This window comes from Pelophylax lessonae (assembly GCF_965119305.1).
Source record: "Pelophylax lessonae genome assembly, chromosome: 5".
NCBI lineage: Eukaryota > Metazoa > Chordata > Amphibia > Anura > Ranidae > Pelophylax > Pelophylax lessonae.
This window is the reverse complement of record NC_138772.1, coordinates 412121474-412145674: the sequence shown is the minus strand read 5'-3', so window position 1 is coordinate 412145674 and position 24201 is coordinate 412121474. Positions and strand designations below refer to the sequence as shown.

The 24201-nt window shown below is 42.4% G+C and overlaps 1 protein-coding gene across 1 annotated transcript in view; it reads left to right on the top strand.

The window, feature by feature from the left end:
* The window catches only part of GAREM1 (GRB2 associated regulator of MAPK1 subtype 1), a 265005-nt gene that overhangs the window by 201515 nt on the left and 39289 nt on the right, over positions 1–24201 (top strand). The window contains exon 4 of the mRNA XM_082258311.1: positions 17433–18608. Coding sequence (XP_082114437.1) covers positions 17433–18608 — 1176 coding nt within the window. The remainder of the gene's footprint in view (positions 1–17432; positions 18609–24201) is intronic.

Sequence of the window (24201 nt, the reverse complement as noted above, 5' to 3'; positions counted from 1 at the left end):
TCTGTCAATGAGCTTAAGAGAAAAGGATTTTACGGTAAGATCTTACAAAAATCCATTTTTATCCATGTTGTCTCTAATGATCCTTCAATTTCTTCTCTTTTTATTTCACGTTACGAGCCCTTTCAACTATGTAATGCTCTGTAAATGTTTTGTCTGCACATTAGGTTTACATTTCCAATTTTGTATTGTAAACTTCAATAAAACATTGAACATGAAAAAATACATTTTCGCTTTCATTGCACATTTTCCAAAAACTTGTGTCAAAAAAATGAAAATGAAAGTCTTCAAAAGACTCACCATGTCTCTTAGAACATATCTTGGAGGGTTTCTTTTCTACAATGTTGTCATTTTGTGAGGGTTTCCACGGTCCTGTTGCTGAGTTATAAATATCCTATTATTTACCAACTTTGTTAGAAAATGAAAATTTATTTTTTTCCTGCATTTTCCCAAAGTTTGCAGCAAAAAATGACATATAAAAAGACATTGGGGTGTTTGCTTTTCAAAATGAGGTGTTTCTTCTGTCCTGGCTCTTTAGGGACTCGAACTGTGATTGGTAACCAGGAAAGCTCTATCTATCTCAAAAATGATATCATATTTATTTGGGTCACAGTGTTGCCTGAGTAATTGTCATTCAAAATATGACAGAGCTGAAATCTGATAAATGCCCTGGGCAGGAAGGGGGTGACACATTCTGGTCTTGAAGCGGTAAATTACCATTTTGTCAGAAGTGACTCATGCAGATAGCAGTGGAATGATACAGCAGACAGAAACTAGGTTTAAGTGGCAGTTCACACATACGGGAACCCTGCGAATCCACTGCGGGTTCCCGCATCGCATTCAACTCGCATGCAGTTCACACTGCCATATGCGAATTGCTGGGAGTGTCAATACAAAGTTAACAACACCCCCAGATCAGTTCGCATATCGCAGTGCAAACTGTAAGTTTGGACAGGAATTCTGGTGCGGACCCAAAAAATCTGTATGGCTAAATTCGCAACGCAGACATCGCATGTGATTTGCAGGGCAGTGCGCTGTGAATCACATGCGATGTCTGACATTGCTGAAATGTGAACTGGCACTAAGCCCCGTACATAGAAGCCGAATATCGGGCGGCATTGGCCAGTTCAATATAAATTGGCCAACTTTTGGCTCGTGTGTACGGTAGCTGGTCTGACAGAATCCGGCCAAACGTCTGACTTCTGTCCTAGGGGCATAACCAAAAAATGTCTGCCGATTGTAATCCGATCAGAGCTCTCAGCCAATGGCTGAGAGCACTGACCGGTGTGTTCTGGCGGGGGAGCCGCCCCTGTCAGAACGCAATAGTCAGTGGGGGGTTCGCTAACCACTACTAACACTAACATATAGACACATTATCTCCACCATTTTTTTCCCCATGTGCATGTTGGTTTAATAATTCTCTTATGACCACTAGCCGGCAGGTCGACTCTGTCCCGCGAAACGATGTAACTGTATGTCATTTTGCAAAAACGCTAGTGGGGCGCGCTCACCCATTCGCCACAGCAGAGGTTGATCAGCGGGTCTGGTAGCCACGATTGCCTCCGGGCGCCTGCGATCACTCCTCGTGGAGTTAGAACGGGAGTCTGCCGTCGTAAACATGGCAGGCTGCTGTTCTGTCAGTTATGAACACAGGGATCCTGTGTTCCTCTTTATTAGGAACACAGGTCTCTGTGTTCATGAAGAAAGCCCACCCCCCCCACAGTTAGGAAGCACCCCCTAGGGCCACATTTAACCCTTTCATTGCCTCCAATGTTAACCCCTTCCCTGCCAGTGTAATTAGTATAGTAATAGTGCATATTTGTAGCACTGTTTACTGTAGTAATGTCACTGGTCCCCCCAAAAGTGTCAGTTAGTTGTCCGATCTGTCCGCAGCAATATCGCAGTCCCGTTAAAAATTGCTGATCACCGCCATTACTAGTAAAAAATAAATACAAATTACATAAATCTTTCCCCTAGTTTGTAGATGTGATAACTTTTACACAAACCAATCAGTATACACTTATTGGGATTTTTTTTAACAAAAATATGTGGTAGAATACAAATTGGCCTAAAATGATGAAAAAATTTTATTTTTAATTTTTTTTCATTGGGAATGTAGCAGAAACGAAATAATATTGTCGCTCTTTTTTTGTTTATAGCGCAAAATAAAAATCGCAGAGGTGATCAAATACCACCAAAAGAAAGCTCTATTTGTGTGGAAAAAAAAGGACAACTTTATTTGGGTACAGCATCGCACGACCGCACAGTTGTCAGTTAAACTAACGCAGTGCTGTATCTCAAAAAAATGGCCTGGTCATTAAAGGGGTAAATCCTTCTGGTCCAGAAGTGGTTAATATGTTACAATTAATATTCTATTTTGTAGAGGCAAAAATGAAGCATATTAAAATGTCTTCCCACTGAAAATACTTGACAGTTATAATGACTCTTAGGTGATCATCTGTTCTTGAAAATATGCTCGTCCGTCTGTTGATGCATAATCTTCCCACAAGCCAAAAAGAGTGACAGCATTAACAGAAGCTGAGCATCACTTAAAGCATCATTTTAAGTTCTGAATGATGACAAAAAAAAATATTTTTTTCTAAAACAAGCTGTCTAGGCCATTGATCCAGAAATCACATCTATAAAAAAAAGAGGTTTACGTAAAGTTAGCCTTTAAGAGTTCTAGTGCCAACACTCTTTTGGAGAATGAGTATGCATGCAGGATCAGTGAAAGTAATGTAACCGGATGGCCTTCTTTTACATTATGTGGCACAACGTCTGGAGTAGCGCATAGGCACATTTTCTCCATGCATTGCCGAGATCTCCGTGATTTATATTTTCATACACCTGCTGCTTTTACATTTAGTAGCCGAGATCAGGGAAGTGACAGGCGTAGGAGCGGAGATGATTTCATCTTGCAGCCGACATGTTTTAATGTTACCGCGGCAACAGCTGATGCGGTGTAATGTTACAACACACTACCCCTTGGGAATTCCCTACTCTCCGGACCTCTGAGCATGCGCAATGGTAACCTGCTCAACTGTTCCATGACGTATGTGCACCGGAAGTGACGAGGTATGGTTTTCTAACGTTACACCGGCCCTGAATCCGGGGACAAAACCGGGGACAGTGTCCTCAATCCGGGCACTGTCCCCGGAAACTGGAGATGTCTGGTCACCCTATTTTAGGGGAACATGTGTCTCTGGAGCTGCACTGTACTCTCATCAATCATAGTTGCATAGTTAGTGAGGTTGAAAAAAGACATCAGTCCATCCAGTTCAACCTATGATGTGTGTGTGTGTTTGCTTTTAACCGTACATTGTATACCCCTGTATGTTGTGGTCTCTAAGGTGCCCATCTAATAGTTTTTTGAAACTATCAATGCTCCCTGCTGATACGACTGCTTGTGGAAGAGAATTCCACATCCTTACTGCTCTGACAGTGAAGAACCCCTTACGCACTTTAAGGTTAAACCGCCTTTCCTCTAGTTTTAGTGAGTGGCCACGTGTCTTATTGTATCTCCTTTCTCTGAATAGTTTGTTCCTTATGCTAGGGTCGCCAGTACAGTATTTGTACATTGATATCATATCCCCCCTCAATCGTCTCTTCAACAGAGAGAATAAGTTCAGTACTTGTAGTCTTTCCTCATAGCTGATGTCCTCCATTCCCCTAATTATTTTTGTTGCCCTTCTCTGGACTCTTTCCAATTCCAGCACATCCTTCCTGAGGACCGGTGCCCAGAACTGGACAGCATACTCCAGATGTGGCCGGACCAAAGTCTTGTAAAGCGGGAGAATAATCTCTTTATTTCTGGAGTGAATCCCCTTTTTTATACATCCCAGTATTCTGTTGACTTTGCTTGCAGCGGCTTGGCATTGCATGCCACTGCCAAGCCTGTTGTCTACCAGTACCCCCAAGTCTTTTTCCATCCTAGACTCACCCAGAGGTTCCCCCCCTAGTGAGTAGCTTGCTTTCTGGTTTCTGGCCCCCAAGTGCATTACTTTACATTTTTCAACATTAAACCTCATCTGCCATGTAGTTGCCCACCCCGTTAGTTTGTTCAGGTCCGCTTGTAAGGTTTCCATATCCTGCATAGAAGATATTGGCAAGCTTAGTTTAGTATCATATGCAAATACTGAGATTGTACTAGATATCCCCTCCTCTAGATCATTTATGAATAAATTAAACAGGATTGGTCCCAGGACAGAACCCTGGGGGACCCCACTTTCCATACCCGCCCAATCCGAGTACTCCCCATTAATCATCACCCTCTGGACTCTCCCCTGGAGCCAGTTCTCTATCCAGGTACTCACCAGTTACTCACCTTATGGTCCATACCTACCTTCCTTAGTTTGTACAGTAAGCGTTTGTGGGGAACGGTGTCAAAGGCCTTTGCAAAGTCCAGATACACCACATCCACAGGCTTCCCTTTATCTAGGTGGCAGCTCACTTCATCGTAGAAGGTTAATAGATTGGTTTGGCAAGAACGATTTTTCATGAATCCATGCTGATTACTACTAATAATACAGTTTTCATTACTAAAGTCTTGTATGTGGTCCCTTAACATCCCCTCCAAAATCTTGCAGACTACAGATGTTAGGCTGACCGGCCTTTAGTTACCCGGGATACATCTCGGCCCCTTTTTAAATATTGGTACCACGTTGGCTTTTTTTCCAATCAGCTGGCACCATACCCGTCTGTAAACTATCCTTAAAGATCAAGAATAATGGTCTGGCAATCACCTGGCTGAGCTCTTTAAGAACCCTCGGGTGCAAGCCATCCGGTCCCGGTGATTTATTTATGTTAAGTTTCTCTAGTTTAGTTTTAAGTCTATCTTCTGTTAGCCATGGCGGTATTTCCTGAGGTGTGTTGTTTAGTTCGGCCTTACAAGCTAGGTTTGTGTAGCCCCTGATTCTTTTGTGAAGACTGAAGAGAAGAAATTATTTAACACTTCCTCCTTTTTCTGTGTCCTCAGTGGCCATATTTCCTTTGTCATCTTTTATGGGGCCAATGTGTTCTGGCCTCGCTTTCTTACTGTTTATATACTTAAAGAACTTCTTGGGGTTCTTTTTACTCTCCTCCGCTATATGTCTCTCGTGTTCTATTTTAGCTGCCCTGATTTCGTCTTTACATTTCTTATTACACTCTTTATAATGCTTAAATGCTGCCAATGACCCCTCAGTCTTGTATTTTTTGAAGGCCTTTTCTTTAGCACTAATATTTTAGGGTTTAGTTTTGCTCTTTTAAATTTATTTCCCTTTGGAATGCACTGGTCAATCCCCTTGTTAAGTATGCTCTTGAAGCACTCCCATTTTTCCTCCGTGTTCTTTGTTCCCAGGGTTCTATCCCAATTTATATTTTCTAGCAGCGAGCTCAGTTTTGGGAAATTGGCTCTTTTGAAATTCAGCGTCCTTATATTACCCCTCTGCTTCCTATTACTGTAATTAATACTGAAACTTATTGACCTATGGTCACTGTTTCCTAAGTTGCCCCATATTTCTATATCCGTGAGCCGGTCTGTATTGTTGGTAATCAGTAGGTCAAGTACCGCATTGTTTCTTGTCGGTGCATTCACCATCTGACCCATGAAATTGTCCTGCAAAACATTTAGGAACTGCCTAGCCTTGGCTGAGTGGGCCATTATAATGACATTTCCCATCCTTGCTGCCAATCCTATCTGTAAAATGAGGTCCGCCTCCCCCTCCTCCCTCTGGTTGGGGGGCCTATAGCATACGCCCAATATTACCTTCCCCACCGTGAAGCTCTACCCATAGGGATTCTGCCTCGTCCTTAGCTTCATTATTAATATCATCCCTCATATTTACCTGTATACTGTTCTTAATATACAGACATACCCTCCCCCTGTTTTACCTTCTCTATCTCTGCGATAAAGGGAATACCCCTGAATGGTCGCCATCCAGTCATGAGAGCTGTCAAACCAAGTCTCTGTTATCCCCACAAAATCTAAGTCCTTCTCAAACATCAGTAGCCCTGGGGATAAGCATACTCCCCTGTTCTAGCAGAAGAAACCAAGACCTCACATAGGAAAGATCCTCCTTCCCCTCTGAGGTCTGGTAGAGCTCCTTTAATTACTCCCAGGCTTCAGCCTCAATGACCAGAGCCAACCCAAGTGCCAAGTCCAAAAATCCAGGGCTTCTAAATAGGGCTGAAACAACTAATCGATTAATCGATTATAATCGTCAACTAATCGATTATGAAAATAGTTGTCAACTATTTTCGTAATCGATTAATCGGTCAGCTGATTAGTTGTCCTTCATACAGAATGCATTATTTGTTTACATATCAGAAAATACAGTGCAACACACATACAGCTCAGTACACCATCCATACATGTCAGTAGATGACAGAGAACTTGTGAATGTGTTAGGAGCAATGCCTCATGGGAAATGTAGTCCTGGGCAAGAGAAGGAACCAAGTGATTCTAAAGGCAGAGGTTTTTTAACCTTGCTATAGGGACACTCTGTACAGTACTATACTTTGCTGCTTCCTATAGGGGCACTTTGAAGGCAGAAGGGTCTGGAAGTGCCATGGGGGGGGGGGCCAGAAGAGGAGAATCAGTGCTGCTCTGTGAAAAATCATTACACAGAGAGGATAAGTATGACAAGATTGTTGTTAAAAAGAAAAGAATCCAACGTTTACAATCACTGTAAGGGCTCTGTGCTGGGAAGATCAGCATCTGAACCCAGAGAAGGTGGAGGCCGATAGACTAGAGGTGATATAAGGCATTACAATTACATTTAAAGTAAAAGTTTATTAGTATTGTGCATTATACTGTATTTAAAATTATTATATCCATGAAAAAAAAAAAAAAAGTCTCAGCTTTTAGTACTACTTTAATATATAAATGTTATTTTCCCCCCTCCACCCTTCATATACCTTCATGTCTGACTCCCAGTTAAAATATCCGGCATATCCGACTTCTGGGCATATTTTTTTTAAATACATACACATGAAAAAAAAAAGCATGCTGCTACTAAAGGTCTTCTGCTGCCCATACATGTATTAGATTTTTGGACAAAAATATTTGCATCTATATTTGTTCAGAAATGATTTGTATATTCGTTGAATGGACGAGTGTTGTTTGAAAATTCCACTTGCTTTTAACAATAAATTTTAAAATGAATATAACTTCTGAGCAAAAACCATATACACTATTTGAAGATTTGTTTGATCGAGAAGTTTTCTATTCTGCTCCTTCAAATGTTCCTGTCACTGTGGTTGACACCGGACACCAATATACACTAATGGTTAGAAAAATCGGATGAATGTTTTTAAAAATTTTCTAAAAAAAATTTAGTTTGTGTATTACCAGCATAAGTGACAGCAGGCACAGGGAGCTTGTATCAAACTACCTGCCTATTAATAAGGGAGTCTATCATGATTATATACAAATCCGGTCTGAAAATTTGCAAAACAGTGTTTTAGGTCTTTTAAAAAATATTGATCTCGGAGTCCACATTTAAACCTCTAATAATACATATATGTGTTTCAGAGTGGATTAAATATCCAACTATATAGCTGGATAGTTATATTTACTACTACATATAGATATTCAAGAATATGAACTAAATTATACACTTTTTTCTTTTTTTTTTTTTTTTTTTTTTTTAGGTTTTTATCCGATTAGTCGATTAATCGAAGCAATAATCGGCCAACTAATCGATTATGAAAATAATCGTTAGTTGCAGCCCTACTTCTAAATCTTCCAAGCCCTCTGACAAATACATTTTGACATAAAGGGATGTTCTCACTTTCCAAACTGGGGAGATCTCAGTTAGCCTTCATGGACACCTGGACAGACCTCATCTTGGATGCATGGGTAGGGGAAGGGTTTCCAGGGGCTGCAAGCTAGAATTTTACTCTCTGCCCCTTCCTGGTTCATGCTTTCTAACCTGTCTGTGTCTCAGCACAGACTAGGAGATTGCCATACAGCAATTCTTCTATATTAAAGGATTATCACACAGTTCCTTGGGTAGAGAAATTTCAGGGGTTCTACTTCAACATTTTTACTGTCCCCAAACCAAAAGGGGAAATCTGCCCCAATTGATCTCATAGCCCTTAATTTCTTTTTTTGGATCTAAAAATTCCATATTGAGTTCAGCAGGTCTGTCTTAGCCTTACATCAGGGATACTTTCTAGCCCTTGTGGACATGAAGGAAGTCCCAATTTGTCCAGTGCATCAGTGCTTCCTTCACTTTCTGGCCCCTGTACTATTTTTGCTACGCTCCCATGGTATCCCCATTGTGGAATATCTGGATGACCTCCTAATGAAGAAGCAGCCAGCACAGCCATTGGCCAACAATGTGGCAAGGACAATCTAGAGCTAGAAAAGGGAGTATCTAAGTCCATTGCAGAGGGCAGAGGGAAGATCCTGGCAGCATGCTGTAGCTGATGACGGGCATTTTCACTTAGTCTGGCTGGTCTCCGTTTGGCGGCCATGTTTGGGTAGCCCGATTATGTCAAGGGGCCATTTTCCCTTAGTCTGGCTGTTCTCCAGCTGGCGGCCATGTTTGTGTAGCCTGATGATGTCACAGGGCCATTTTCCCTTAGTCTGGGAGACGCTAGAGAGGACCGAAGCCTCGTGGGGTTGCCAAAGCTCCCCCTCTTCCTCCTCAGGTTTCTCTTCCTGTGCCCCCGTCATATGAACAGGAATGCCGTCCATGATTATGCTGGCTTTGAATTCTCAGCGCTCTTCCGGTCGGTAGGGTGAGTCCTTGGGGGTCCCCGTTATCTCTTTCTCTCTGCTGATAGGTACCCTGAGCCTTGAGGGAATCCTTTAGTGGTGCTAAAAGACAGTTTTTGTACTTCAAAGTCTTCCTTTCCTTATGGAGCCTCAGAGTCACATCTCCCCCACTGACCCCTGCATGAAGGTGACAGGTCCTTTGGAAACTCCAGCTTCCCATAGTTGCACTGATGGCAGTACTGCAGTCCTTATTGTCCTGGGTGGAAGTGTCGTGTTGGCAAAGGCCCGAGAGGAAGCATCCCCCGCTTTCCCCTGCTCAGTCTGTCTCATCTGATTCTGAGCCTGATGCCGCCGTGGATGCAGGCCGTCCAGGGGGGCTTAATATCACACCCCCAGATCCATCTGATAATGAAGATGATTCCTCCATGGTCGCAGCAGCAAATGAAAAAGCACTGGTAAACGCACTTATCACTGCAGTGCGTGAGACTTTAAAAATGGAGGATACGGCTGATGTAGCCACGGATGTGGCTGTGTCGTTTGGTACGCATAAGTCAGCTCGCACTCCAAATGTGTTTCCTTGTGCCTTATTTTAACAGGTTTTCCTGTAAGGAATGGGAACAACCAAAATTACCGTTTGTGGTCCCCAAACGTTTTGCTGTACGTTACCTTTTTGAGGAGTCACTTTTTAAAAAATGACTAGTCCACAGTGGTGGACCCTCCTGTTTCCAGGTTGGAAAAAAAGCAACCATAATCCCAGTAGAGGAATCCCTGTCCTTTAAGGACCCGACTGACAGGAAAGCGGAGGCTGTGACACGCAGCTTGTTTACTATGGCTGATTCGGCATTGCAGCCAGTCTTTGCCTCAGCCCTGGTGTCTCAGACCCTAACTGAATGGGCCAAGCTTTTGTGCCAGGGCCTGGGGGGTGAGCAGGTCCCCGCTGCTTATGTTGATTTAGCTAACCAGTTGGTCCATGGGCTGCAGTTTATTTGTGATGCAGCTTTGGATACACTCATGTGCTGTCCAAACTTTCTGTTTCAGTAGTGGTGATTAGGCACGTGCTGTAGCTTAAGAATTGGTCCGCAGACCAATCCTCCAAGAAAGCTCTCATTAATCTGCCCTTTCAAGGCGATTGCCTGTTTGGGGCTACCCTGGATGACATCATTAAGGGTCTCACAAGAGGGAAGAGTACCTTCCTGCCACAGTCGAGGGAAGAGTACCTTCCTGCCACAGTCAAGGAAAGGAAAGGAGCCTCGTCACAGACGGGCCCCTCCTTCTCAGCCCATAGAAAATTATTTTGTGCTCCTGGGATGGAGAATATGGCAAATAGATCTTTCAAAACTCCCCAGGAGGTTCCAAGCAACCTTGGTTTGGTAAGCCTAGAGCTAGCTTCTCCGGACCCGCAGACAAGACCCCTTCAGCATGAAGGTCTGCCCTCACCCATTATTGGGGTGGGGGGACATCTTTGCAGGTTTCTGGCCCCGTGGACTTCTTTTGTGAGCTTTCAAGGAGATACGCAAAATGTTTCTTTTAGGGGTACCCAGAAAGGGGGGCAAAGTTTGTTCTTTTCAGGTTTTTTTAGGTCCTGAGTCTCCTTGTGTGAATTTAATTCCTGCAAAGGTTCAAGTAATGTCCGAACTACCTAAGGTCTCCCCTATCTCTGTCCAGGGAATTGAATTACCTAGGTCTGATTTTAATTCTGACCAGGTTGGTCCTTTCTCTTGACAAATTTCAGGAACCAAAGGCTGTAATTCACCGGCTGCTGCTATACAGACAGTTCTGTTTGCACAGTCCTACATGCAGTTGCTTTAGCAAGTTCGGTTCCACAGGAGGATACCGAAGTTCGTGGCGAGATCATGGGTTCCTCTGGCAGACGCTGCAGGCGTCCAAGGGCCACGGTAAGACCAGAATCATCCTCGGCTCAGGCTTCTCCCGCAGTTCCTGCAAGGAATCAAGAGCGAGGATTTTCCAATCATCCTGGTGGCCGTAAACGTCCCTTGGGGGCTTCCTCTCAGAGAAGACCAGTTGTCCCAAAGGCTAATCTACCATTCTGCTTTACAGTCGCTGGTTTTAATGGCCTAGCTATTGAAAGCCAGGTACTGAGGGATAGAGGTTTGTCTGAATCAGTGATCTCTACTATGGTGAAGGCGAGGAAGTCGTCTTCCAGCAAGATATACCATAGTACGTGGAAAGCGTACATTTCCTGGTGTGAGTCGATTGACGCTCATCCTCAATCCTTTTCTGTTGCCCGAATCTTAATCTTTCTTCAATTGGGCGTTGATCAGAAGTTTGCCTTGAGTACCATCAAGGGCCAGGTGTCTGCCTTGGTAATCTTCTTTCAGCGACAACGAGCCACGCACTCTAGTTCGTACCTTTTATTCAGGGGGTTCGACATGTGGCTTTGCATACCTTGGTTGTGGTTTGTGCGATTTGGGTGTATCTGGCAGCTACGGAGTCCTTTCGGAGGTTAGACTCACTTTTTGTGGTTACGAACGGACCAAGAAAAGGGCTGGCCGCTTCTTCGGCTACCATCTCCAGATGGTCCAGCAGTGACTCAGGCCTATTCCATTAAAGGTCAGGTTCCACCTTTCCCTGTCACGGCGCATTCTACTCAGGCGCTGAGTGCTTCTTGGGCCTTCCAAAATCAGGCATCAGTATTGCAAGTTTGCAAGGCAGCCACTTGGTTGTCGGTGCATACCTTCACAAAATTCTATAGGGTAGATACTTTGGCATCTGCGGGTTGCTTCTTTTGGCCGCAAAGTTTTGCAGTCTGCTGTTTAAGAGGGGCTGTTCCCTCTTGAGTGATGTTTTTGTTTAAACTTTTTTTTTTAGATGGGGCGCCTGTGACCCGGTTAAGGCTCCTGTGTCCTGGTTAAGGGCACTTATGTTTAGCCTTGGGTTATTTTCCCCACCTCTCATTTTCCTTTTATCACTGCTTTTGGACTTCCCAGTAGGTATGATTTATGGAGCGCTGTGCCCATCGATGAACGAAAGAGAAAGTGGGATTTTTGTACTTACCGTAAAATCCATTTTTATGAGTTCATCAATGGACACCGCACACACCCCTCTATGGAAGTCTGATACTTCTAATACTGCTTGCTACTAAACTGATTACCTAGAGCAGAGAGGGGGGTAATATACCAAGCTGAGGACGGCCTATACGCATAGCCAGGTGTGTTTTTTGTTCTGCCTAGTCCTACTCCTGGAGGAGGCAATATAACCCAGCAGTTAGGATTTATGCATTTACCCTTACTCACAAAGCTGCCTTCCCTTTTGTCATTATCTCTGCAAGTCATGTGTCTGAGTCAATGACTTTATCCTGTAAAGAACTATTTATGGTCTTGTATATGAACAAGATGGTATTGAGGCCTCCAGTGGTATTGAGATCTCCCGTTATTGTCTGGATGTCGTGCATGCTGTGTGTGTCTGTTGAACTGCTTTTCCAAATTTTCTCTGAATATTGTGTCTCTCAATGAACAAGAAAGCAAAGATTTTTGTACTTTCTGTAAAATCAATTTCTTGGAGTTCTTTGAGTCAAGGGTCTCACCCCCTCTGTGTGTATGATCTTTCTTCTAGTATCGCTTTTCTGCAAAACGTTGACATGCTGAGAATGGGAGGGGATGTACCAGGATGGCCACTGATTTAGTTTGCCTGTGTCCAAATCTTCTTGTAGATTTTTTTTCCAATGCCATAAAATAAAATACCCCTTTCTGTTAGTAAAATGTTCTGTCTGCTCTTTCATTACAATTTTCTTTGCTGGCAAGTATCGGTAATAGCAGTCCTTCATCACAAATGTCCTCACACAGACATAGTACTGAGGAAGAGAGAATGTGTCTGACCAGGTCTTTAAGGTTACAGAGTGCAATGGGCAGTGTGGTCCAACTCTGGTGCCTGTTGGTTTATGTAGTCATACTTAGACACAATGTGCAACTGCGATAGCAGTAAAGTGAAGGTAAGACTGTGAAAATGGAGGTTAGTACAATGTCTATTATTATTTTTATTTCAGGTACTTATATAGCGCTGTCAATTTACGCAGAGCTTTACATATACATTGCACATTCACATCAGTCCCTGCCCTCAAGGAGCATACAATCTAAGGTCCCTAACTCACATTCATACATACACATAGTAAGGCCAATTTTATACAGGATCTAATTAACCTACTAAATGTCTGTGTTTCTATTACCTCAATTGGGCTTTAAATATGTTTTAGTATCAGACTGGACCAAACAGAGGCAAATTTACTTTTAGTTTCAGAGATTTTACATACTTTGAAAGTATCTGTGTTTAATTAAGGACTGTCCCCCTTCCCTCTAGAAAATTATTTTCCAACTGTGAATGCATTAACTGGTTGCCGACCGCCGCAAGTACATATACTGCGGCGGTCAGCCCCGGCCAGGCAAAGTGACGTACAGGTACGTCACTAGCCTGGGAGCCAATAGCGGGCGAGCGCGCGCCGCCAGAGGCGCGCTCCCTCCTCGGCTCGTTCACGGACACCTCCGTGCGTGTGACCGTCGGACCCGATGTCCGCCGGTCACTCGCGATCATCCGATGTGAAGGGAGAAAGGTAGGCGGCTAATGTAAACAAAGCCGCCTGTCGTTCTTCCCTGTGTAAAAGCACTGATCTAACGGTCCTGCTATGTAGGACCGTTGATCTGTGCTGTTACACACACAGCCACATCCCTGCACAGTTAGAAGCATGCCCCTAGGGACACACATAAACAAGCAGGATAAGAGTTGGCGCATCACACATACCTATATAGCATCAAGGGGTATGCAGTTCATGTATAGTCATTAATCTGGTGTAGTTGATGGCTGAAATAGATTACACTCAGGGCCAGCTCAGCTGCAGAGAGAAGTCAGCTCTGAAAGTGAAAATAAAAACAAAAAGCAGAGCGCCTCTAAGTGTTATCAGTTTAATTAAAAGGGTAATGCAGGTACAGGAAAACTGCTCACATTTAAAACAGTATAAAATAGCTCATCTGTTAGGTGGTCTGCAGGAACACAGGGGTCCACGGCTGGATGTTAGTAGCTCCAAGAGATGGTGCAGGGGATGCTGAAGGAGGGAGATGTCTGGAGAGCCAAGAGACCAGATAGTAGGATGGTCAGCAGCTTCAGGAAGGTGTTCTGTTCCTCAGGGAGACACCTGGTGAGCCGAGAGACCGTTAGGTAGAATGGCTGTCGGCTTCAGAAGGGCGCCCTGCTCCTCAGTACATCCGGCGCCAACAGATAGGGGAGCCCAGCGTGACAGATCCAGCAGCCAAACGCACAACGCGTTTCCGAGCGTGCGCAGTAGCCTCACAGGGCGTGCGCGCTCCTTTCTCAAGTGCAGTCAGGGACACACATAGTCACTGCATCTCTAATAAAATTAACCCCTTCCCTGCCAGTGTCATTTTTACAGTAACAGTGCATATGTATAACACTGATTACTGTAGTAATGTCAGTGGAGGGTCCGATCTGTCCGCCGCAATGTCGCAGTCCCGCAAAAAAATCGCAGATCGCCGCCATTACTCGTTTAAAAAAAAAACAACAAAAATGACAAAAACCTTTCCCTTAGTTAGTAAACGCAATAACTTTTGCTCAAACCAATCAAAATACGCTTATTGTGATTTTTTTTACCAAACATAGGTAGCAGAAAACAAATTGGCCAAAAATTTAAAAAAAATTTGATTTTTTACATTTTTTTGGGGGGAATTTCATATAAAGAAATGTTAAAAATATATTTATTTTTGGAAAATTGTCGCCCTTCTTTTTTTATTATAGCGCATGATCAACAAATCGCACAAATGATCAAATACCACCAAAAGAAAGCTCTATTTGTGGGGAAAAAAGGACATCAAATTCGTTTAGCTACAGCGTTGCACGACTGCGCAATTGTCCGTTAAAGTCACGCAGTGCCGAATCGCAAAATACCCCCTGGTCAGGAAGGGGGTAAAATGTTCCGGGGCTTAAGTGGTTAAAAAAATTATTGAAGGGAAATGTTGTAGTGTTTTTGTACAATGCGATAATAGAAAGAATGGCCAGGGTTTAACCAAATGTCATCAAATAAATGACATATCTGAACATGTATGTTCTGCCAAAGATAACAATATATTGTTTCTTTAAGATGCTTATAAAATCATGCAGCTTAAAGGTTACAATAAACTAAAACATAACTATGGGTTAAAAAAAAAAAACACATACTCACCTCGGTGGACGCAGCATCAGTCCTCCGCCGCTTCTAAGAGAATTGAGCAATCAAATACCACTGATCGCTAAGTTCTCAGCCTTCAGTGAACAGAGACGGTGGCTGTCAGTAACCGGCTTTCTGCTCTGCCCCTCCAGCTCTCACTGGAGCGCTGGGATGTGGAGTGGGCGGGAGCGGCTCGCTCAGTGTCCCAGCAGCTCGTTGAGGCAGAGCCAGCTGCCAGTCCAGGCATCTAGTTGGATCCCAACTGTAAAGTCGGGCTCTATCCAAAGCGTCCGCCAACAGCGGGCTGCAGAACGAACTGCACTCCGGTGATCCCCAGGAGAAATATAACCAAAATAGCTTTGTCTTTAAACAAGAGAGGTGTGTGGAGGTTTGTAAACTAGAATATCAGCTTACTATATATTTATTGTTTTGCCATATACAACCTCCAGTAGAACATATTATCTGAAGTAGAAGTAAAGAAGACACAAAACTGCACTAACCCCAAGCAAGCACTCATAATTACATTTACTATCAACAAAAAACAGCTGTGGCCAAAACTATTTTTCGATAGATTAGGGAAAAGTTGTAACTTTTATCATAGAAACATGAAAGACTGACCACAGAAAAAAGACAGGTGCTCCAACCAGTCTGTCCCCTTTTTTTTGCAATTTGAATTCTCAAAAAATAATTATAACATTAGATCTGCGTTTATCACAAGAATGTTTAAACTCTGACTGTTGGTTGAACTACGTAATCTTTTGTAAGCCTGCCCCAAACATTAACCACTTGCCGACCGCCCGCTGCATATATACTACGGCAGGCTGACTCGGCTGCGTGAATCCCCACGGGGAAGCTGATTTACGAGGCCGGTGGCTGCAATTGCCGCTGGGCACTCGCGATCGCTCCCCGTGGAGAGAGGACGTCGGTCTGCTGTTCTCTCTGGGATCAGTACAGAGCATCTGTGTTCCTCCTATTTAGGATCACAGGTCTCTGTGTTGATTCCACGAGCCCATCCCCCTCACAGTTAGAAAAAACCCCCTAGGCATTAATTTGACCCTTTGATCGCCCCTGGGTTAACCTCTACCCTGCCAGTGTCATTATTACAGTAACAGTGCATATTTTTAGCACTGATTACTGTAGTAATGTCATTGGTCCCCCCAAAAATGTCAGGTAGGGGTCCGATCTGTCCGCTGCAATTTTGCAGTCCCACTAAAAATCGCAGAGCACCGTCATTACTAGTAAAAAATGTTTAAAAAAATGACCTAAATCTCTACCCTAGTTTGTAGACGTGATAACTTTTGCGCAAACCAATCAAAATACGCTTATTGGGATTTTTTTACCAAAAATATGTAGCTGAATACAAATTTGCCTAAATGATGACAAAATTAGATTTTTACTTTTTTTTTTTTTATTTGGAATGTTCTATAGCAAATAGTGAAAAATATTGGTTTTTTTTTGTTTTTTTTTTCATAATTGTCGCTCTTTTCTTCTTTATAGCACAAAAAATAAAAATTGCACAGGTGATTCAATACCACCGAAAGAAAGTTCTATATGTGGGGGAAAAAAGGATGTTCTATAGAAAATAGTGAAATATATATATATATATATATAATATTTTTTTTTTTTTTTTTCAGAATTGTTGCTCTTTTTTTTTGTTTATAGCGCAAAAAATAAAAATTGCCCAGGTGATTAAATACCACCAAAGAAAGCTCGATTTGTGGGGGTAAAAAGGATGTTCTATAGAAAATAGTGAAATATATATATATATATATATATATATATATATTCAGAATTGTTGCTCTTTTTTTGTTTATAGCGCAAAAAATAAAAATTGCACAAGTGATTAAATACCACCGAAAGAAAGCTCTACTTGTAGGGGAAAAAAGGAACATCAATGTTTTTTGGGTACAGCATCGCACGACAATGCTATTGTTGATTAAAGTAAAGCAGTGCCGAATTGCAAAAAATGGCCTGGTCATTAAGGGAGAAAATCTTCCGGTCCAGAAGTGGTTAACTTCTCTGTCTGTAATAAATACTTTATTTGTTCCTTTTTATTAGGTTAGTTTTGAACGTTGCTCCTATTTTTCTGATCGGAAATCTAGGGAATGAGAGGTAGGCCAGGGACAGTATGGCTGGGGAATAAGGGGCTAGATAATGCTTCACCAGCCTGGAAATAACTTGACTTGCTGTAGCTTCTAATGCACACCGTGAGAAGCTTACAAATGTGTAAGATGGAGGGTTAGGCTGGAGCTCAGCTTTAAATAATTTCTATGAAATATTTACTTGATTATAGGTAAACCACTCTACGTTGCAGCCCAAACACAAAAATTCTCACTGTATTTAATTGAATACCTTTTGAAGACAGCAGCTTATCAGAGGAAAGAACCCTTAAAGCCAAGAGATAAAGATCCAGAGCTATTCATCAAGAGCAATTTATTTCTGCATTTGAATTCTTTGTGATAAGCTTAGCTGCTTGTTTTGTTATGACATGTTAAGTTTTATGAAATGCTTATTTTCTATGATAATGCTCTGTGTATAGTAACGTTTGAAATGTAATTTCAGGTTGCATCAGGAGAGTGCAATGAAGACACAGAAGTCTATAACATCACGCTGTGTACAGGAGATGAGCTCACATTAATGGGCCAGGCTGAAATTCTGTATGCAAAAACATCCAAGGAAAAATCACGTCTAAATACAATTTTTAAGAAAATTGGAAAATTGAACTCAATTAGCAAGTTGGGTAAAGGCAAAATGCCTTGCCTAATCTGTATGAATCATAGAACTAATGAAAGCATCAGCCTTCCATTCCAATGTAAAGGAAGGTTCAGCACTCGCAGCCCTCTAGAGATTCAAATGCAAGACGGAGAACACACAATCCGCAACATTGTAGAGAAAACACGACTGCCTGTGAATGTGACCGTGCCTAGCCCACCTCCCCGTAACCCTTACGACCTTCATTTCATTCGGGAGGGACATCGGTATAAGTTTGTCAACATCCAAACCAAGACTGTTGTTGTTTGTTGTGTGCTGCGTGGCAGCAAAATCATTCCCATGCATTTTCCCTTACATTTGTCTGTCCCAAAGTTTAGCCTTCCTGAAAATGTAGCGAAAAGTGAAGCATGGCAAGAGTCCGTAGTTCAGCATTGGTACAACCTATGTCAAGAACAGTTCGACATTGAGGAATATTCTCGGGCGGTAAGAGATGTTAAAGCAGACTGGAATGAGGAATGTAAGAGTCCAAAAAAGAGCTATTGTTCTGGACATAGTCACATACCCAACTCGCTAAGCTATGCCCGTGATGAGCTGACCCAGTCTTTCCATCGACTTTCTGTCTGCGTTTATGGAAACAACTTGCATGGAAACAGTGAAGTGAACCTGCATGGCTATCGGGATATTTGTGGGGACTGGACAGTGTACCCTCAGGATTCCCCACAGTACCAGGACTCTGGGGATAGTGGAAGTGATTACCTCTTCCCTGAAACTGGTGAGGAATCTGTAAGTCTACCAGCCAAGCCAGAGCTTCCCTATGAGGAGCTCTGGCTAGAAATGGGAACAGTAAAACGAGGAGGACAGCCCCTCACTCGTTCACAAAGTGAAAAGAACAAATGTGATCCTTTTCGGGGGTCACTTCATTCCAAGTGTGGCACATCCTCTCTGTCATCTCCCGGATCTCTTCTGACCAGCAAGTGTTGTGATATACCCTTACCTCCACCTCCAGTGCCTCCCAAATCAGAAGCTGTAAGTACTTTGATTTATTGTCCAACATTTAATGCAGCTCTGCACAGTTATTTATTAATCATAAGTTGTATTTCAGGGAACAAGTTGATTTAAAATCTGATCATAGTGCATTGAAAGCAATAGAAATATTAATCTAATGCACCTCATTTAGCAAGGGGTTAATGTAATCAAACTCAAGGGCAGGACAATTCTACCTTGGTCAGCTTTCTGAAACAAGGAAACCATTGGAGAAGTTATTTGTATACTACACAAAATCTGGTATTATTAGTTTCCTTATCTTAATCAGTGATGGGACACACTGTATAAAGGCATGAGTTCAAGGGCTTGGGGCTGTTTTAATGAGATTGATTTTAACATTACTTTGAGTTGTTTCTGAAATCTTGCAGATCTGCAGTGACATGCAGTTGACCTCCTCACCTGCATTTGACCTGCTTCAAGCTGCTTTTGTATTCCTTCACAGTTGCTTCTGAGATCATCCAGATTTTCAGTGACGTGCAGTTGACCTCCTTCTCACCTGTATTTGACCTGCTTCAAGCTGCTTTTGTTTTCCTTTACACTTTTATGGATAGAGAAGCAGTTCTGATGCACACAAAGGCCCATTGACATTGGCCCTTAAAATGTCCTTTATAATTTAATGTATTCATATACCAATTTTATTTTGAAATATATACTTACCCTTCTCTGGTTCAAATGAAAATTTAAAATGCAAATTCTTCAGTTATTTGGACCGGTTTCAAGGGTTTTTTGAGCCTGTGTTGATGGGCAAATGCAGCTTGTTTGACATCAGTTTAGGTTGCCTCTGAGATCATTAAAAAAAATCAATGAGAAATGCATTTGACCACCTTCTGATCTGTATTCGACTTGTTTCAGGTTGCTTTTGTATTCCTATAAATCTGGATAGAAAAGCAGTTCTGACACAAGCAAAAGCCTATTGACACAGACCCTTGGGTATAAATCCTATTAGGTGTCTTAAAGTTTCACTTTTCACCTTTCATCTACATTCTGTTAAAGTAGGCTTAGGGTTCTGTAGCTTATACAAGACATCCTGTGCCAAAACATAAGAAATGTATGACAATACAGATTACATGAGTTTGTATACGTAATCTGCACTGCACTGCACTTCTGATGCTGAAACATGCATCCTGCCAGACTAAATCATCCTAAAGTGTATCTTTAAAGATGACCATACATGGATCGAAAGCCGGTTCAGCAGGGACCGGACGAATTTTGAGCCATGTATGGCACTGTGGTTGAACAGACGTCGATCTACCAGTCGACATCTGTACAATCACCCTGTCTGATGTTAGCCGCCTGATCAGCACTGCAGGTCTGCAGCACTGATCAGTGTATTTTGACGGCAGGGAAGTCTTCCCACTGTCAGAATACAAAGACACAGCAGGGAGGATTCCCCCACCGCATCCAACTCAAATGTGTGGATAGGCTATTTGAGTCCGTTTTTTTTTTAGTTGAACCCGCTGGTTGAATGGAAAAAGTGACATAATGTATGGTCTTGTGACGAGACCCTTGCTCGCTCGCTCGCTTCCTCTCTCCCGACACTCCTCTGTTTCTAGTAAGTCAGCTTGCAGATCGCAACGTCTGATGGTTCGGTCAACCAAGGATCCGGGATCCGAACTACAGCTATGTGCCGTCCGGAATCCATTAGAACACACACCAGGCAGGCTGTATGTAAGTTCAAACAGGAAGACAATTTATTGGAAGAACATAGCACACTTTTATATAGAATTTGGAACATCCTGCCCCCAACAACCGCCCTCCCATTGGTCAATTGCAAAGTACCTGCAGTTCCCATTCAGGTCCTCCCAGCCATGCAAATGAGGACTTGAAAATGAGTCAGCAGGGATTGGTCCAGCTTGACCAGAAGGACTGTTATGTGCAATGAGACAGAAGCCCCAGGGGGCAATCAATGTACACAATAGCCAGACACAGAACAATGGTTTCCTAACGAGCCCCCAATACACATTACTCTGTGTGTCAATATATCCCCTAGCAGACAACAGGTGAGTTCATTAACACACCCAACAATAGGTGAATGGAAAGCCACCTCAGACAAAAGCAACATTGCCAGACAGTCCGTCTCCTCATTGAACTTCCTGGAATGACCATATTAGGAGTTGTACTTCCTGGCTAGAGACCTCATGGCAAATGGGAACAAATAACCTTGCTGACAAATATGAAGCAATTCAAACCATCACCCATCTGTCCTTAATTCCAGTGACGGTGAACACCGTCACAGGTCTGCCTAAGGATATGAATATCGGTGCTGCCATTGCTATCTTGGTTTGAACCTTCTGTCTGGGGCTTTTGTCCTTAGGTTGGTTTCATAACCTACTGATTCATATATTTGGATTAAGCATGCACTCATTGAAGCATTGAGAGATTGAACTCCAATCCTACGTGTTTGCTCCGGGTCAGTGACTTGCCAGGCAGAGAAGCCACAACCAGTATGGCGGCCAAAGAACGTGTACATTTGAAACAAGTCAGCAAAGGCTTCTATGGTTTTCTATCCTTTAAAGAAAACCAGTTGAAGGAGAAACGTGGGCTGCCATGATTTCCGTTTTTACTCAATGACCTAGATCAGGTATGTAGATCAGAAGCTATGACATCAATAGCTGCATACTTGTTCTGGATCATCAACTCAGAAACTATCAAGGACAGAGACAGCCATGCAACCTTTTCTGAAGATTGACAAAAACAGCCCCCATATTTCTATTATGACAAGTGCATTTTAAATGAGGTTTCCAGTAAAAATACTTGGATATACTTATATCCCTCTGTTTATTAAAACACATAGGTTGTTGGTGTTCTTAGCTCCTGTGTATGGTGATAATGGGATTCTAAATATCAGAACTTATCAGCAATGTCAGCTGATGAGACTGTAGCTTGTTTCTTCAAATCAAATGTTGCTCTAAGATATTTCTTTCTGATAAATGCAAACCAAGATGGCACGGCAGTCTTATAGAAGAATCAAGTCCTTCTCCTCAATGCTTTAGGGTAGAGGGGTCTTCAAACTACGGCCCTCCAGTTGTTCTGGAACTACAATTCCCATCATGCCTAGTCATGTCTGTGAGGTTCCACAACAGCTGGAGGGCCGTAGTTTGAGGATCCCTGCTTTAGGGCAAAAATGGTAGTCATTGAGTCAAAGTTACATATTTATACAACTATTAATCCTAACTAAGATTAAGGCATCATGAGCACAGTAATGCTCCAAGTATACAGTATTTTTCTGCAAGAAATTGACAGAAAATGCCTCTAATGTTGTGTATGTATGTGCATATACACACGTATTGCTAATGTTACTTTGAAAAAAAGAAAATGAACGAACCCACCACATCGAAGGACTGGAAGCGCAATATTTGCATTTTTGTTCCTGGGTTTAGCTATCCTTTAATCAAAGATGATTATATAATAATCTGGTTAGGTTGGTGCCATGGTTTACTAATTTGACTAGAATTAAAATGTATGTAATTGGCCATGTTTTGGAGTAAGTGGACAAAGGTTGGACCCTCCCAGGTTTTTATAGCTGTGTGATCACAAGGTAGATTAATTCTCTCTTTGTCCTGGTGAGCATTCACCGAAATGGACTTGGGTATTTTAGAACTGTCGCCAGAAAAAGTGAGGGGAATTCTTCCAATGAGAACACATGTTCTGGCCTTTAACTATCTAAATGGGAAATTTGCCCTAATTTTGAGAGAATTCCTTCTTCCAGCTAGAAGAAGTGAAGGAGAAGCTTCCCAACAGGATAAAAACATAAAAAATAACCTAAAAGGCATTTAACTCTACCCTATGCTAAACTAAAAAAATAAATAAATAAATAAAAAGTTTATCTATACACATCTTTTAAACACTCCCATACGTGACATGGTCTTTCTGTGGAGAAAGGGTCCAAATGGTACAACTCAAACCTAAATACTCCTCCTTCTCAAATTCTTGTGTGCTCAGAGTACAGGCAAAACAGCATTTCTTTTATTTTCCACACATCTATCCATTCTGTTATCTGTCATTCCAGCCTCTGGTGAGGTTATCAAGAAACAAAGATCACACCTAGTTTTTAGAACTACTGTTTGAAGACAAAGTAATAGTTTATGGAACAGGACTTTCCGAACTGAAAAAAAAAAAGTAAAAAATAAACAATGCCTTTAAATATATACCTGACCCCTAAATGATGTCTAATGGTTCACTTGAATCTGGCATTTGAGGTATTTGAATAGGCAAAACATTTTATTCTTGGCTGGAGTAAGTGTTTGGTCATTTTGGAGATTTACTCCTCTATTTAATCTGCTGAACACTTTCATTTAAAGAGAAAGTAATGGGAAATTGTAAACTTTAGAGATGTCTTAAAGGCAAGAGGTTAGGGGAAATCTTCTAGTGGGGACAAATGTTCCAGTGACAACTGTTTAAAAATAAGACTTTTGTTCCATTCTCCTCTCACATCCTGTTGTGTCTGTAAGACAGGAAGTAAATGGAAATCTTCCCAGCTGGACAAATGCCACTAAAATTAAAGCGGAGTTCCGGCCCCAAAATCGACATAGCTTGCTAAACAGCTTCTGGGCATGCCCAGAAGCTGTGCAGGGATGACACTGCAGCCCCGGAAGTGACGGTGGGGCCGGTGCAGTGCATCGTGGGACCGAAGAGGACGCAGAACCTTAACCCTTTCTTCTCTGTCCAGAACTATAGAAAAAAAAAAAGCTGGCTATAGATACACTGAACCCCATCCCCTACCTGAAGGCTAACCTAACCTTAAAATGTAACATCTCGAAAAAATAGTAGCAGTGGTCTCTAAACTGAGGCCTAGGGGCTCGATGTGGTCCTTTGCTTGCCTTTATCAGGCCCTTGGGACACTATTTGTTTCAATGATAAAAGGCACTATTCCTTCTACACCAACAATTGGCATAATTCCTGTCACTGATACCAACATTAAGGCACTATTCCTACCACTGACCCTAACAACGGGGCACTATTCTTCCCACTTTCACCAATGATGGTATACTATTCCTTCCACTGGTACCAACTGCAGGGCCCTATTCCTCCCACTTACACCAATGATGGGGCACTATTTCTTCCCATAGTACCAATAATGGGACATAATTTCTGTCACTGACAACATTTGGGCACTTTTCCTACCACTGCCCCCAACGATGGGGCACTATTCTTCCCACTGTCACCAATGATGGTACACTATTCCTTCCACTGGTACCAACTTCAGGGCCCTATTCCTCCCACTTACACCAATGATGGGGCACTATTTCTTCCCATAGTACCAATAATGGGGCATAATTTCTGTCACTGACACTAACATTTGGGCACTTTTCCTACCACTGTCCCCAACAATGGGGCACTGTTTCTTCCCCTAATAACAACGATGAGGTATTATTCCTCCCACTAAAACCAATGATGGGGCATTCTTGACTCCTATTGATGCCAGAGCATTTTCTACTCACATTGGTCACAGTCCAGCTCCTTCAAATTCTGATGGACCGTAAACTGGCCCTTTGTTCATAAAGTTTGGGGACCCCTGTTCTAGCGTACCAACGTTGTTGGCACCAAAAGATAAAAATTTGTGCCAAGAACTCTC